The 15,416-nt window shown below is 42.2% G+C and overlaps 1 protein-coding gene across 1 annotated transcript in view; it reads left to right on the top strand.

The window, feature by feature from the left end:
• The window catches only part of UBXN2B (UBX domain protein 2B), a 28,992-nt gene extending 24,867 nt beyond the window's left edge, over positions 1 to 4,125 (top strand). The window contains exon 9 of the mRNA XM_010582910.1: positions 4,012 to 4,125. Coding sequence (XP_010581212.1) covers positions 4,012 to 4,066 — 55 coding nt within the window. The 3' untranslated portion in view covers positions 4,067 to 4,125. The remainder of the gene's footprint in view (positions 1 to 4,011) is intronic.
• Positions 4,126 to 15,416: the final 11,291 nt, after the last annotated feature.

Genomic DNA, 15,416 nt, shown 5'->3' with positions numbered 1-15,416 from the left:
GATGATTTAAGGTGTTGATATTAGCAAAATCATTTTTACTTGCTGACAAAAGGATTTAATTTCAAAGGGGGTTTTTGTTGGTTTTTTGGTGTGTTTTTTTTTTAATGTAGTGCAGTTCAGCTTCCAGGTTTCTGTCTGGGTCTCCATGATCCATAATTACTCCTCTCTAAAGCAATTACTTAAATGAATGGAGCTAAATAAACAGAGGAGAGGGGACAGATGGATGTGTCAGTCTGGCAAGCCTGGAGGCAATTTGGGCCTAGGAGGTAGAACAACCACACTCAGTAAATGTAGGCAGGAGAGGATGCTTGTTTAGTGGGGACCTGTAACACATCCCAGCTGAAATAGTCACTGTCCTGTGGGAGGCTGTTAGCTGGATCAAAGTTGGTACTCCAGGCTGCTGAGCTTCTGACACCTGCTTTCCTTCATTCCTGACTATCTACAAGTTGTTGTCTCTACTGGTCGTTCCTGTTAGTAGCATAGTGCCTGCAGTATGTCAGTTCTTACAATTGTAGTGGTTTGCAAGAGTCTGTTACAAAAGGCAGACTTGAAGTTTTCCCTTCCCTTCAATACCTTTCTTCATCCGGTTTCTTCAGCATAAGACCCCAAGATACACTAAACTAACACTTAACCTGGGTACATTGAGCAAGTTTGGATTGTCTCATCTTCTCACCATGTCACTTACAAATATTGCACTTGCCCTACTTCTATTTAATTGGTTTTAATGCATGTGCCCCAAACAAAACAAATTATACAATCAAAGTTTTGGTGTCTTCCCTGTATCCCTTCTAGTAGGCTTATGGTGCTGGCAGATAATTTCTGCCCAAGGACTCCAGCCCTGTGGAGTTCTCATGAGGGCAGCTCTCCTTCCTGAAGTCTACGCTTCACTATGGCAAGAATTTTTTTTTATCATTATTATTTCTTTTTGCTTGGCTTATTAGCAAATAAAGTTTGGTTAGTCATTGTGTATTCTAGGCTGCACAGAGTTCTCCAGTGTTTTGATGTTTCACATTTAAATCTGACTATTCTTTGACACTCCCCCCAGAGGAGTCTTAACAATATATGGGTTTACTTAGCTAGTGCTTTTTGTATTCTTATGTTGCAGGGCTCAGCCTTGGAATACGGTACTGCCTGGGGGGTTTTTTAGGGGGCTGTAGTATCTCATGGCCCAAACAATGAAATAAAGCTTAGGTTGCACGTATGATAAAGATGTGGAGTAGGTCACCATGTCAGCAAATAAATGTGAGAAAACTAGAACCTTGAAAAGATTTTGGAAGAACTTTGATTCTCCATGTTTCTCCTCTAGCCTGCACTGACCTCTTTCACACAGCAGTTTTTAACTATTTGCTCAGCTAAACATCTCATGTGTACAGGAAGTCTCTTTTATCTGTATCAAAGGCTTGAGCCTGCAAGGCTTAATGCCTGTCTTCCTAAGCAACTCCCTGGAGACTGTTGGCCTGCCTGTAGGCATATGTAAGAATAATTAACTTCAGGTTTAATGCTCGAATCCTAAGCTTTTTGTGGCTGATGCCATGTCTCTCAGTGTGTCTGCAATTCCTAAAAATAGTGGCTGCCTAGTTCTAGTTGCAATCTTCAGGCCCCATTGCAGTAAAACTTTGAAACAATAAAAAATCAGTTTAATGGCTATGTTATTGCTTTCTCCAATTCTAGCTCCTAGGGCCTTGACAGATACTGCAGTATCAGTCCCATGGATCTCCAAGTTGATGCATTGATGGATATAATCTGTAGCTTTGGTGTAGAGAAAATATATGGAAGAGAAGACTATTTGTCTTCTCTTTCTTTCTCTTTTGAAGTGGCAGTTTAGCTGAACCCATAAAAAGTCAGAACATGTCAACCTGGCAAGGTCTGTTTGCCTTAGTTGTCCGTATAGGCTTTATTACCCAATTGACTGCGCAAGCAGAGAAGGTAGAGGTGACCTGGAGTTAGTGATTTCCAAATAGCCTTTACTCATGGCCAAGGCCACCAACAAACACACATTTAATTTTATGAATTTTCTTCAAATAGTAGCATAGGCAAGCTTAGATAGTGCTGCTGTCTTTGTACAAGCACAGTAACTAAGTATTTGTTAAATGCTGTTACAATAGTGAGGTATCTCTGTTATGGAGAAAACTACATTTTGCTAATGGACTTGTTTAAGTCTACTCTTAAATGAACAAATCAGTCTCTTTTCCATAGAGTAACAATGTGATAGCCAATAGTATAGATTTCTGTAATATATTCAGAAGAACTTGAAATTTTGTCTAGTAGCAGTAGCATTGTTATAGAGAGCTTGTCTACAGTTATAAGGGTATTTTAGTTTCTGCAAGACAGGATAAAAAAATCTGTAACTATACTAGCAGATAGGAAAAATTTATCTGGATTAGGATTTTATAGATAAAACAAGCAGTGGTTGCCAAAGCTGCTGGCCTGATGAAATCAGACTAATCTTCAAGAATGGACTATATTATTGTTTGTTCAGGATGTGGTAAGTATTTTGTCTAAATTCCCTCAATGAAATATGGATGTAGATTCTGCCAACAACTTCTACTTTATAACAAAAGGAAAGTGTTAGGCTTTCAAAAGAAGCCTGAGTATATTGGAGATTTGAAGGCCAGAATTGAATGTTAGTAAGCAATTAAGAAGCAGCTGCTAATATGAGTAGAGCCCAGTTTTCCTTTCTGGTTTGCCCTTACACAGAGCAGTTGATTACAAACACGATGCAAGAAAATTATTAGGGGGAGATTTTTTTTCTCCTTTATGTTCTCATTCTGAGGGAGGAACAGATTGTAACCTGTATCAGGTATTTCTGCTAGAAAAGCTTCAACAGATGTGACAGTAAAAGACACTGCCTTCTTACTCCAGCTATCGGCACCCACAGAGCTTGCATTCTACACTTCCTATGCAGGTGGCTGCCCTTTTCATAAATGACATGCTTTTTTTTTTGTATTATTGCCTACTTGAGCATCTGTCACTGATACTGAGGGAGTCTTCTGACAACATATTTTCATTCTGTACTCTCAGGACCTCATCTATTATGTTGGACCTCATCTATTTTATTTGGTCTTCTGCAGCTAATGCTTCTGCTTGAGTAATGAGTTGCTTGGGTGGCTAATTAGGCTGATCATGTAGCAGTCTCTTTTCTGCTGAAAAATTACCTTCTTGAGGATAGATCATAGTAGTTTGTATTCCAAGGATTCATCTTCTTTCTAAGAGCCAGATTTTTGTGCATATTTAAGAAGTCAATTGGAAGACATGTTTTATAGCAGAAGAAAGGAAAACAACTGTTCCTCAACTCAGTCATGGAAGATTGTCACGTTTGATGCAAACATCGCTATTGGATTCTGCTTTCTGCACTCCTTGCAATTCCTTTTTTTGGCATAGCTAAGCTAAATTTTTCATATTAAAGACCTTGAATCTCTTTTGTGTTGCTTCTCAGTTGCCACTACTCTGAAGGTATTGGTATCTGGATGTTTCTCAGCTGTACTCTGGTCAGAATGAAGTCCTTTAATCCGTAGATACGGGTAAAAGGCAAGATTTGCTTTGGAAGCATGAGCCTACTCCCTTACTCAGTGAGCTAAAATACTGTGAACATAGGGGATCTTTCTAGTGAAATACCATAGTAGACATAAGAAGTGAATGGTAACAACAAAGGACCTTTGTTAGCATGAGAGGTGGAGGTGGCTGATTCTCACGGCAATGCATTATTATGGACTTCTTTTTTCCCCAAGTCTTTTCTGTCTTTTGCAGGCTAGAGTATGCCTCTCTCTTTCCTCACCATTTTTGACTAAGTAGACAGTTATCACCTTTAACCTAAGTTCAGAGCACTTTGGCAGTATTGCCAACTCTCATAGTTTCATCCCAGTAATGGGATTTTAGCTGTTGTTGCAGCTGATCTGTCAACCCATGACATGCTGAAGACTGCAGATATTGCAACCTAGCTATGGGAGAAATTCCCCTTTCTGTTGTTTCTTCTCTTTTATTTTTCTCTTGTTTCTCTGTTTCCTAAAGCAGAACAGCCAGACTGTATTGCTGCAGAAGTAGGCAGGAGTTTGTTCTCGTTCTGTGAGCTGATGAGGTTTTCTAGACAAGAAAGTTAAAACAAACAAATGAAAGCTCCACCAGCAAAAAGTGACTCTGCTTATGAACCTCTTCTATAACTACTGCATCAGTGCCTTGAAGCTTTCCTTTCCCTGCTCCAGTACCAAGACTAGGATAAAAGAGAAGGGGTGAACCATGGAATAATTTAGGTTGAAAGCTACCTCTTGTTCATCTGTACCCTAGGCTTCTTTCACCCTACTCTCTAGACTTAGTAAGGGACAAAAAAATCAGGTTGCATTTAAACTCATGGTAGTACAGGAAATCTGCGGAGTTGCAGGTGAGAAACATGGAGTATAAGGTAATGAATTAGGCTTCACCAAGGGCAAGTGTTGTCTGACACAGCCTAGTGGCTTTCTATGATGGAGTGACTACATACCAGGACAAGGGAAGAGCGATGGATGTCATCTACCTGGACTTCTGTAAGGCCTTGACATGGTCCCTCACAACATCCTTCTGTCTAAATTGGAAAGAGATGGATTTGATGGATGGACTGTTCAATGGATAAGGAATTGGCTGGATGGTCGTATCCAGAGAGTACTAGACAATGGGTCAATGTGCAGGTGTAGATCTGTGACAAGTGGTGTCCCTCAGGGGTCCATACTGGGACCAGTACTGTTTAATATCTTCATCAGTGACATAGACAGTGGGATCGAGTGCACCCTCAGCAAGTTTGCAGATGACACCAAGCTGAGCGGTATGGTTGACATGCCTGATGGTCGGGATGCCATCCAGAGGGACCTGGACAAGCTGAGGAATTGGGCCCGTGTGAATCTCATGAGGTTCAGCAAGGCCAAGTGCAAGGTCCTGCACATGGGTCAGGGCAACCCCCGGTATCAATACAGGCTGGGGGATGCAGGGATTGAGAGCGGCCCTGTGGAGAGGGACTTGGGGGTAATGGTGGATGCAGAACTGGACATGAGCCAACAAGGTGCACTCACAGCCCAGCAAGCCAACCGTATCCTGGGCTGTATCAAAAGAAACGTGGCCAGCAGATCAAGGGAGGTGATTCTGCCCCTCTACTCTGCTCTGGTGAGACCCCACCTGGAGTGCTGTGTCCAGCTCTGGAGTCCTCAGCACAGGAAAGACATGGACCTGTTGGAGCGGGTCCAGAGGAGGTCCTCAAAAATGATCAGAGGAATGGAACACCTCTCCTGTGAGGATGGGCTGAGAGAGTTGGGGTTGTTCAGCCTGGAGAAGAGGAGGCTCTGGGTAGACCTTACTGCAGCCTCTCAGTACTTAAAGGTGGCTCATAAGGAAGATGGGGACAAACTTTTAAGCAGGGCCTGTAGTGATGGGACAAGGGGTAGTGGGTTTAAAGTAAAAGAGGGTAGATTCAAACTACATATAAGGAAGACATTTTTTATGATGAGGGTGGTGAAACAGTGGAATGGGTTGCCCAGAGAGGTGGTAGATGCCCCATCCTTGGAAACATTCAAGGTCAGGTTGTACAGGGTCCTGATCAACTTGTTCTAGTTGAAGATGTCCCTGCTCATTGCAGGGGGGGTTGGACTAGTTGACCTTGAAAGGTCCCTTCCAACCCAAACTGTTCTATGATTCTGTGAATTCCCTGGCTGAGGAAAAACAGACTGATGTGATGCACATGTCAAATGAAAAGATGGAGGTTTGTGGACCTGCTGGGACCATTCCCACCAGTGACAACTCTTAGAACAAGGATTTGACACACCTTATTTCACAAAGGATGAGAATAGGTGTTGAGAAAGGGAAAGACCCCAAAGACTAAAACATAATCTTTTCCCACAGAATTATGACTTTGTAAGTTTTTGGAGTATGACTCAATTTTCAATTTTATATTAGTGAGGTTGTCATTTAGGCTAGAATGTAGTTCTTACCCAGGAGAGTTTTCCAGGTGTCTTCACATTTCTTTAAAATTCTTCCTTTGAATGATATGATTAATGTAGTTTCTTTCTGAGGTTTGGGGGAGGAAAATAATGATGGAAGTAGATTTGACTTGCACCAATGAGCTTAGTGAGACAGGCTCTTTTTTCCTTCTGTAAGTAGAGATTGTTCTCTATTGCTCTACATAAAACAAGCAAATTAATAAAATACTTATATTTATAAGAAAAATCTGCAGCATCAAACATAAATATGTAGAAGCTTATTAGAATAAACAGTAAACAAAACAAAAAGTATTATAAAATGACAGTCAGTGACTGATTTGTGATTAGGAATTTGGATAGGTCTTCTCTGTTATATTTTAAAGGAAACAAAAAAGATGCAGATCTGCACCTGAACTTTTACTGTAAAGGGTTTGTGCAACATGCATCTCACCAATTGATTTGAACAGTATGGCTGTGAGCCACGTTCTGCCCTTATAGTAAAAGCTATAGAGGAAACTTTCAAAAGCAGTATACACTGGTTTCTCTTCCTATGGTGGAAGTTTTAGATTAAATTCCTGTTGACGAGACTGGAAGCAAACGAATGCCAAGTGTCTTGGGGAACTTTTACTGTGTAAGAACTCCAAAGCAGTGGCTGGTAAATGTTTTCAAAAGAAAATGCTATACGAGTGTCGTGGTTGAACCCCAGTCGGTAACTAAGCATCATGCAGCCGCTCACTCACTTCCCCCCACCCAGTGGGACGGGGGAGAGAATCGGGGAAAAAAAAAGTAAAACTTGTGGGTTGAGATAAGAACAGTTTAATAGAACAGAAAGGAAGAAACTAATAATGATAATAATAACAATAATAAAATGACAATAATAATAAAAGGATTGGAATATACAAACCAAGTGATGCACAATGCAATTGCTCACAACTTGCTGATCGATGCCCAGTTAGTTCCCAAGCAGTGATCCCCCCCAGGCCAACTGCCCCCATTTTATATACTGGGCATGACATCACAAGGTATGGAATACCCCGTTGGCCACTTTGGGTCAGCTGCCCTGGCTGTGTCCTGTGCCAACTTCTTGTGCCCCTCCAGCCTTCTTGCTGGCTGGGCATGAGAAGCTGAAAAATCCTTGACTTAGTGGAAACACTACTTAGCAACAACTGAAAACATCAGTGTGTTATCAACATTCTTCTCATACTGAACCCAAAACATAGCACTGTACCAGCTACTAGGAAGAAAATTAACACCTTCCCAGCTGAAACCAGGACAATGAGTCTACATAGATTTCAATACATGAATGTATGGTAGGAGAAAGTTAACAGTTCTATGGTTAAAATGGAAAAAGCGTAAGTTTTAGTTACTAGGGAAGCTATGAAAATAATTCATTTCAGAAAGAGTTGAATGATAGCTTTTTAGTAGATCTGACCTAAGTAAAATGTATCAGAATCTTCAGCAAACCAAAACATTGCGACAGCCACCATAGGTCAAATGAAACGAAGTGCTATGCTTTCCATACTTGAAGTAGTTTTGAAATGAGAGAGCTTTTTAAATGGGAAGAAAACCAGAAATGTCATTTTGTATGCAATGAAAGGAAAGAATTAATTTGCCTATTTCCAATCCAAGCAATTCAGGAAATACAAACCCTATATAACTGTTTTGATTGACTACAATTTACATTTTTTTCCACAAAGTTATTGACCAAAGTGTTTTGCCAGCACTGTGCAGTCTTGGCTCCCTTGGCTTATGCATAAATTACGTTATACGACACCTAAACCAAAAACATGGTCTCTCCAGGATCTCCTTTCAGAGAGTAATTGAGAGCAAAAGTCTCCAGGGCAGGTTTATTATTTTATATGATCAATAGCTATTGTTCCTGTAGAAATTAAAATTTGTTTTAAAAGTCGATGACCAAAACTGAATTCAAGCGTACACTCCTTTGACAGTCCTCGAAACTCTGAGAATGGGATTCAGTTCAAAGATTAGGACACTTAAATGTAGGTATCTACCTGTACACATTTACGTATAAGCAAGGTGCCCAGCTTTGATTCGAGTTGGTGGAGATTTAGGGCTTGATCAGGCTGCTATCTCACAGTCAGATCCCAGAAGCTTTTCAGTCTCTGAAGACACCATGAAGTTGACAGATTTGACACTTGACATACGGGATCCGCATGCCCGTTTGGAGGGAGTCTAGAGATTACATGGGATACCACAGGGCACTTCAAATGTCTTTAGATACCTGTGTGAGGACAAATGAGTCAAACCCCTTGTTATTGCCATAATTTCAATTTAGAGATTTATTTGGTTTACCCTAAAGTGCTCACACATACTTTGGCAGCTGCTGGTGTTCAGCTGTCTGCATGTGCTGACCAGATCTCCATTGGCTATATGAGGAGTTTTGAAACCTAGTTCATGTATGGACACCTGCAGATAGGTTTCTTAATCTGAGAGCTGACTCTCACTCTGGCTCTCTGTCGCCCTCAAAATAGGACTTTAAGCTTTTTTTAATTTTATTTTCCTATAATCTTTGGTGGCACAATTTAATATTTTGTTTTTCGGACTATAACATAAATTATTTTCATCTATATGTGTGGCACCCAATTTTTGCCTTGCTTTCTCGTATGCTTACCATATCTTCATTACAAAACCCCATATTACGCTGAAGCTAGGAACTTGAAGTAAAGGCTGTTAACTTATGAAAAACATCTGCCTCAAAAATATTATGATTATCCCCTAGATAAGCCTATCAAGCAGTGAAAATTCTCTATTATTTCCTTAGTTACTTCTTGTTGCCCAGCATGTTTTTGACAATACATAAATTGTAATAATGGTTCTGTGGTGCTCGTGGTAGTTGCACGCGTGTTTTATTTGGCAGGCTCGAGATAAATTATTTTCTGTACGTTTTTACTGGTAGTCCTCTGCACAAAGGTTCAAGGCTGATTGATGGTGCAGTTTGGTGTACTGATCTTTAGCAATAGCTGTAGTAGTGAAACACCTTAATAAATGCTGTTCAAGGCCAGTTTCCAAGGCTGAACATTATCACCTAATAACTTTGATCAGAGGAGTAGCAAATATTTGCATAAGTACATGCATGTGGATTCAGTCTTCTGTATTTTATTTACAGCAGTAGCTGTTTGGAATAGGGTCTGTCTGAGGTCTACTCTGGAAATTGAGGTTCAGGGTTTCCACTAAACCGGCGCTCTTACTGGGCTCTCCTGCTCTTCTGATTCCATGCTATGGTATCTCCAGAGAGTCAACCTGTCTGTCACTCCTTTTCTTAACCTTTTGTTTTCCCTCGCTCTTTTGTTACCTAATGCAAGCTTACTTTAGTGGTGATCATGCCATGTTCCTTTCTTGCTTCATAGCTTGCTGAACGCACCATTTAAAATCACATTCTGGAGTACTGATTTTAAGTGCTGTTCTGGCTTCCCATCAGCTGCATTTATACCTGCTTCACTCAAGTGACACTTGAGTGTCTTTAGTCAGGTCAAGTCTCAAAAACAGTACCTCATCCTCACCCTTGGTCACCCATCAGCAACCTCTGTCACAGTGGTACTGCTCTTCCTAAAATGTTATATCTTGGCTTCTGCATAACTGCTGTTAAGATATAGCCTTTCCTAGCCATTCTCCTAACAAAACATTCATCCAAGTGCTCCCTTCTTGCACTGTAGCAATTTTCTAGTGCTCTCCTGTCCTACTACAGCCGTTTGTATTTTGCTGCAAAGGTCATTTATCTATACTATGATCCCTCCTCCCCTGCCGCCTTCTCCTGCATCCATTATAGCACCAAAGATAAACTGCTCTTTTTTCACTTTCAAGGAGATTCGTAGATTAATCCTTACCTATCTATCTGTCATCTAGTTCTCATGTTTTAGATCTGACCAGATCAAGATGCTTTAGTGTCAGTGATAACTTGACATCAGCCAACCTGTTTGTCTCTTCAGACCACTAGCTGGCATGCTGGCAACGCTGCCTCGTTGGTTCCTTGCCCTTCTCTAGATGGGTGATTTTTCACCTTGTCTTTTCCTTAGATTGTGACATCCTTGGGAGAAGCATGGTGGTTTTGTTCTGTGTTTGTAAAATTCTTATAACAAAGTCCTGATCTATGTGGAAATAATATCAATAACAATAGTAAAAACGCTCTTAGCAGGAAGGCCAAGAAATAAGCATGTAACTTGTGCCATCATTTAGCTTTAGAAACTAATCATGGGGCGAGATGGGGCTGGCCCTTCAGCCCTCGTCTCTGCTCTGCCTGTGCCAGGAGCCTCAGCAGTTAGCTTGGGTCCTCTGAGCTGCAAGCAGGCATCTACCTTCTGGCATTGCAATGCCTCCACTAGGAACCTAATGTCAGCCATCTGCAGATAGCTCTGCAGTGTAGCATATCTCTGTATATCTGTGTCCGGCACCTGTAGCATCTGGCTGTGGTTGCTGCAGATTCTGCAGAATTCCTAATGCTTTATCACATCTCCAGATTTTGGGGTAAGTCCTTTGACTATAGTCTCTTTACAGACATAGAAGAAACTCTTCTAACTCCAGACACGCAATTTCAATGAACAACAGTTGCTTTGGTCTGTTTACACAGGTTTGGTGTGTCTAAATAATACCTGTAAGAAGCTAATGAGGCATAAGAAGAGTATGAGGCACAGTTAACAGAATTTATATAATTGGGTGTTGCTTCATCATTAGTGTTTTCCCCTGTCATTTTTAACATCAGCTTTTAATCCTCATAAGGATATTATTCCTTGTTCCAAGTTCATCCAGGAAATAAAATAGCTGTGAAATGAGTCAGTTCAACGTGGAGGATGTATTTTTAGAAAGCCCCCACTTGACTGTTTGCCTTTCCTGAGGCTTCCCTTACTTGGGCAGAGCAGTCAAACTGAAGTGTCGCAAAAAGCAGAGAGGAAGTATTTCCCTCAGTGTAAGGAGCAATTATCAATAAAGAAGGGAGCAGAGCTGCGGTCATGGTAGGTCAGCAAGGCCCAGATCTCCTCTCACCTGGTGGTGCAACTCTTGGGGCGGTATTTCTTACCCGGTGCTTCAAACCAGCCATGCAAGCTCATGATGGCGAGTGATAAAGCTTTCACCGGCGCGAAATGTTCGTATCTGTCCACAGTTCTCTTGCAGGCTCTGATTTACGTTTTGAGGCACTCCGTGCGATATAGGCCAGATGTCTGTACAGAGCATGGGCTGAGAAGAGGCAGGGGAGCTGGCACTGATCTCTCTATACCCCGAGCGAAAGGTGAGACCGGCCATGGGGCAGCTGGCACAGGCACGTCCCAGGGGTGGCGAGGACTGGGCCCCGCGCTCCCGCCAGCAAGCACTTCGCACAGGGTGTTCGCCAGCAGCTGATGCAGGGATGGGGCCTCCCAAAGCCCAACAGAAAACCAGTTGTTTTCTTGAAAAGCGCTGAGCTCTTGCAGGTGGGGCACCTCTGAGAGCAAGTCCGTTACTTAGGAGCCTTATACAGATCCTGAGGAAGCTGTACTCGTGCTTGCCGTACTCCTGGGTAAAGTGGACCTCTTGCCATACCTAGGGTGAAGTGGACCTCTAGCCTGAGCTTTTCCAGCCTATGGTCTTAATGATGTTCTTGTGGATGTTTATATGTCTCAAGTCTGCAGTTTCTGGAAACTGAGAGACATCTCATCCCCTTCCAATCAACTATTACACAAATGTTACTGAGAAATAATTACATGGCTCCTCCTCACACTGAAGAGCTCGCAAAACAAGAGTGATTCAGCCAGCCAAGGTGGTTTAATCTTTCAAAATCTTTATGGGATCCTGCTATCTGAGGAGATGAATTTTAGAAATTACTGTTATCTTTGAAAAGATCAGAGGGTCTGCAGGATCTTATTTATCGGTGAATTATGTAAAATGAACTTTTCATTTTAAAAATCTGTGGCTTTTTAGTGAACTGCTCTGAGGTGACCTCTCCTTTCATGACACGTGGACCACTGAAGATCATTTGATTTGAAGTGTGTCCCACAGAGTTGTCTGTCTTGGCAGAAAACAAATTAAAGTCAACAACAGTTAGCAAGCTGGGTATTTACACTGATGGCAGTCCATTTAATAGTATGTAACCTTTTTATTGTTTAATTCTAAGGTTATTATGAGGCAATGACTGCTTTTACCACCAAACCTCCTGTATGCAAGTAGCTAAAGAGGAACAGACTGATGATCAAGCCCCCTCTGCATGCTGTTTAACTGTGTTGACCTTACAGTGGTGTAGATGAGAGCAGATCTTGGCTCTATCTTCAGGCTGCTGACATGCAACTGTAGCACTCTGTGCAGTTCATAAATAGCAAATACCTATTTATGCTGCTACAGCTATCCGTTTACACCAAGATCATGAACATATCTTTTGAAGCACCCTATTGACAACTAAGCTATGGTTATCACTAAAATTTATTTCATGCTTTCAGAAAAAATATCCCATGCCTTTTCCTCTTTTTGCTTCCTCTTTTCTTTTCCTTCAGAAACTTGCATGAAAGTTCTTAGAATATAAACACCAGTTTATCCTGATATTTCTACAGTAAAATACAAAAATAATTTGAGAACTTTAGGTAGGGCTTGAAAATCTTTGTTCAAAACCGCAGTCACCAAAACCACTGTTGAAAAGTTGAAGAGTGGCTGCCTGAACTTAGTGGCAGCTCTGTTACTAGGTGCATGCAGTTCTGCTTCTGTTTGAGCCCAGAAGTGCTGTAGTTTTGACTGAGAAGAGCAGCACTTTGCACGCAGCTTTGACCTTCACCCCATCAGGATCCATAGACCAGAAGCTCCCTCTGCCATTGGGGAGCTCCTCAAAGCAAGCCTCACAGATCAAGTCCCCACACAATGCAGTGGCAGCTTCTTCCTTCTAAAATTTGGCTAGGATGGTTTAACTTCATCCTGTCAAGCAGTTCCAGGCTGAACCTTAACCTTGAGAAAATCACCAGTGTGCTGCAGCTCACAAGGGCCAGTTCCCAACCACCGAGATCCCCCTCCACGCTGCATCCTCCTGCTCCAAAGCCTGCCACTGCTGCTCCCAGTGTGGCTGCTGCTGCTTCATGCTCTTGTTGCTGGAAAGGCGCTGATTCAGCCTGCTGGAGGCAGATGACGCTGCCCAGGGTAGTTTTACGTGGCCCTTAACATCCAGCAAAAGCTTATCTGGGGTAGTTTCTCTGTGGATGAATCCCAGCTGGTGAGCAACAGCTATGGCCAGCATGGTTTCGGAAATGTAGAACTGTCTTGTTGTCTCATAAGGTGTCTTGTTTCATTAGTAAGGTCATCATGTCACCTCCAAGAACTGCATGATGAGGTAAAGATTTCTTGTAGCCTGAAAACTGTAAAACATTTTCACTGCCTACATGCCATCTGCTCAGCCAAATGCCTCCTTCTGCTGGGTTGTGAGCCACCTGCTCTCACTCAGCTGCCTGTGTCTTGCTCCTAATCCCCAGATCCCTGTGCAGAGGCACCTGGCTAGCCCAGCGCAGAGCTCATCTGGGTCCAAAAAAGCTTGAGCACTTAAACTCCTTGGTGGGCCTAATCTATAATGTGCTTGTGCCTCAGGAGGTACCCCTCGCTCTTACTCACCCTTTACAGGACAATGACAAGGTTTGAGTCGTCCCCTGGAATGTGGGAGAGACTGGACTCAGTACCCTCCTCTACCTCAGGGACTTCAATCCCATGTCGAAATTGAATCTTTTCTCAGCTAAGAGAGCACTTTAGCTATAAGGGTGCCATCAGGGAGTCACGCAAATCGTCCTGTTGAGTCTCTTCCGTTTTTCAGAGAAAACAGGCTACACATTCCCTGAGAAGAGGAGTGACTGCCTGACCTAACCTAATGGTTAGGGTTCTCACCTGGGAGGTGAGGCCTTTGCCCCCCTCCTGCCCATGCCTCTTTATGCATTTTACCTAGCAAGTATGTAATGGGAAATACACAGCCCATGGCAGAGGCTGCCTCCTTCCCACCAGCCTGGATCTGCCCAATATTTTTCTAATCACTCTTACGGTCTTCAGTCTTACTTTTTGGGGGCTCCTGTCTTAAGAAAAGTACTGCTGTTAGGAGGGGCAGCAAAGAGAATTGTCCTGTTATAACCTCGCAGTGTCCATGACCCTGGCAAGGCAGATGACTATCGGTTGCTGAAGTATTTGATTACATTAGCTGAGGCATAGCAGCCACAGACTTTGTACTCTTTTCTCCCCTCACTTGGATCTGTGTGACCCCAGTAACAGGGGTTTAACTGAGGTTAGAAAATCAGCAGCCGTGGCAGCAAACCAAAATACTTGTATATAGCCCAATAGAAAAAAAAGAAAACCCACTCCAAAACTGTTCAAACTGTTCATCTGTATGTCTTTTATCACAAAGTGGAAGCGCACTCAGGGGTTTATACTGGATCTTTTCAGCTGCATAACACTAGGTCAACATTAAAAAGTGGCATTGCTCCACAGAGTCCCCTGAAGACACGCTGATAGAGTCCTCATGTTACAGGAGTTCAGAACTGGGCAGAAAGAGCTGGTTGCCTCTGTTGTTTTATACACTGAATATCGATCCACAGGTTACGGGTCCAGCCGTCCATGGAGAATTGCTACCCCAGCAAGAGAGGAGTGACAGGAGGCTGAGTGGCGAGGGCCACATTCCCGCAGGGGTTTGGGCAGTACCACCTCAGCCGCCCCTGCGGGACCCTGTGTACGGTCTGGCAACAGTGCTGGCTTCTGCCAATTTACAATGACTCTGTAGTTAAGACATTGGACTTGGGTGGCGTGGATAAAGACCCTTGTCCCTTCCTCTGCTGTGGTTTGTTACCTGGGAATGGTCTTGCTGCCTCTGTTAGGAAATCTTTGAATTAGCTCTCCAGGAGAGCAATGTGAGGTGTACTAAAGCTGGCCATTTTAAAGTACGCAGATCTGTATTGTTATTATTACAAGACAGCTGCATTGCATGAACACTTGGGAGTTCTGGCCATTCCTTAGTCATATCTGCCCTAGCAGGAGTATATCTCTTTTCCATTGGACTTGGTTTTAGTCAGATTTGTTTGAAAACAAAGCTTTGTACTTTGCATATTGAAGTAAATAATTTTTAAAGCAAAGTTGTTCATCATGTGCATCAATATGTATTACAAATTAAAAAAAATATAGTTGTTTTAATTGCAAATAGACTTTTAAGACCATCAGTTTAGATTATTTTTATTAGAAATTCATAGGTATTTATGCAAGTTGCAATGAAGCTCTTTTTGTTCTAGTATGTCAACAATTTTAGCAGTGACTTCAAAGCCAAAAGTAAATTTGTTAATAGCAGTCCAGCCTGACAGAACTTCACAATTTTTATTTGCCTGCTCTTCATCTTCTTGGTGAAAAATTGGTTGACGGCTATAAACAAAACCTAACGTATTTGTAGCATTTATCTGGTACATTCTTAACATTAAAGACTGATCTAATCCTCACTATAAAAAACAACATGAAAAAGTAAACCTCAAACAGAAGCTGAAGCTTCCCCCTGTA

The sequence above is a fragment of the Haliaeetus leucocephalus genome, unplaced genomic scaffold, assembly GCF_000737465.1.
Source record: "Haliaeetus leucocephalus isolate CR32 unplaced genomic scaffold, Haliaeetus_leucocephalus-4.0 Scaffold858, whole genome shotgun sequence".
In the NCBI taxonomy this organism is placed as follows: Eukaryota; Metazoa; Chordata; class Aves; order Accipitriformes; family Accipitridae; genus Haliaeetus; species Haliaeetus leucocephalus.
The sequence above is the reverse complement of the archived record's forward strand: the minus strand, read 5'-3'. Positions and strand labels throughout refer to the sequence as shown.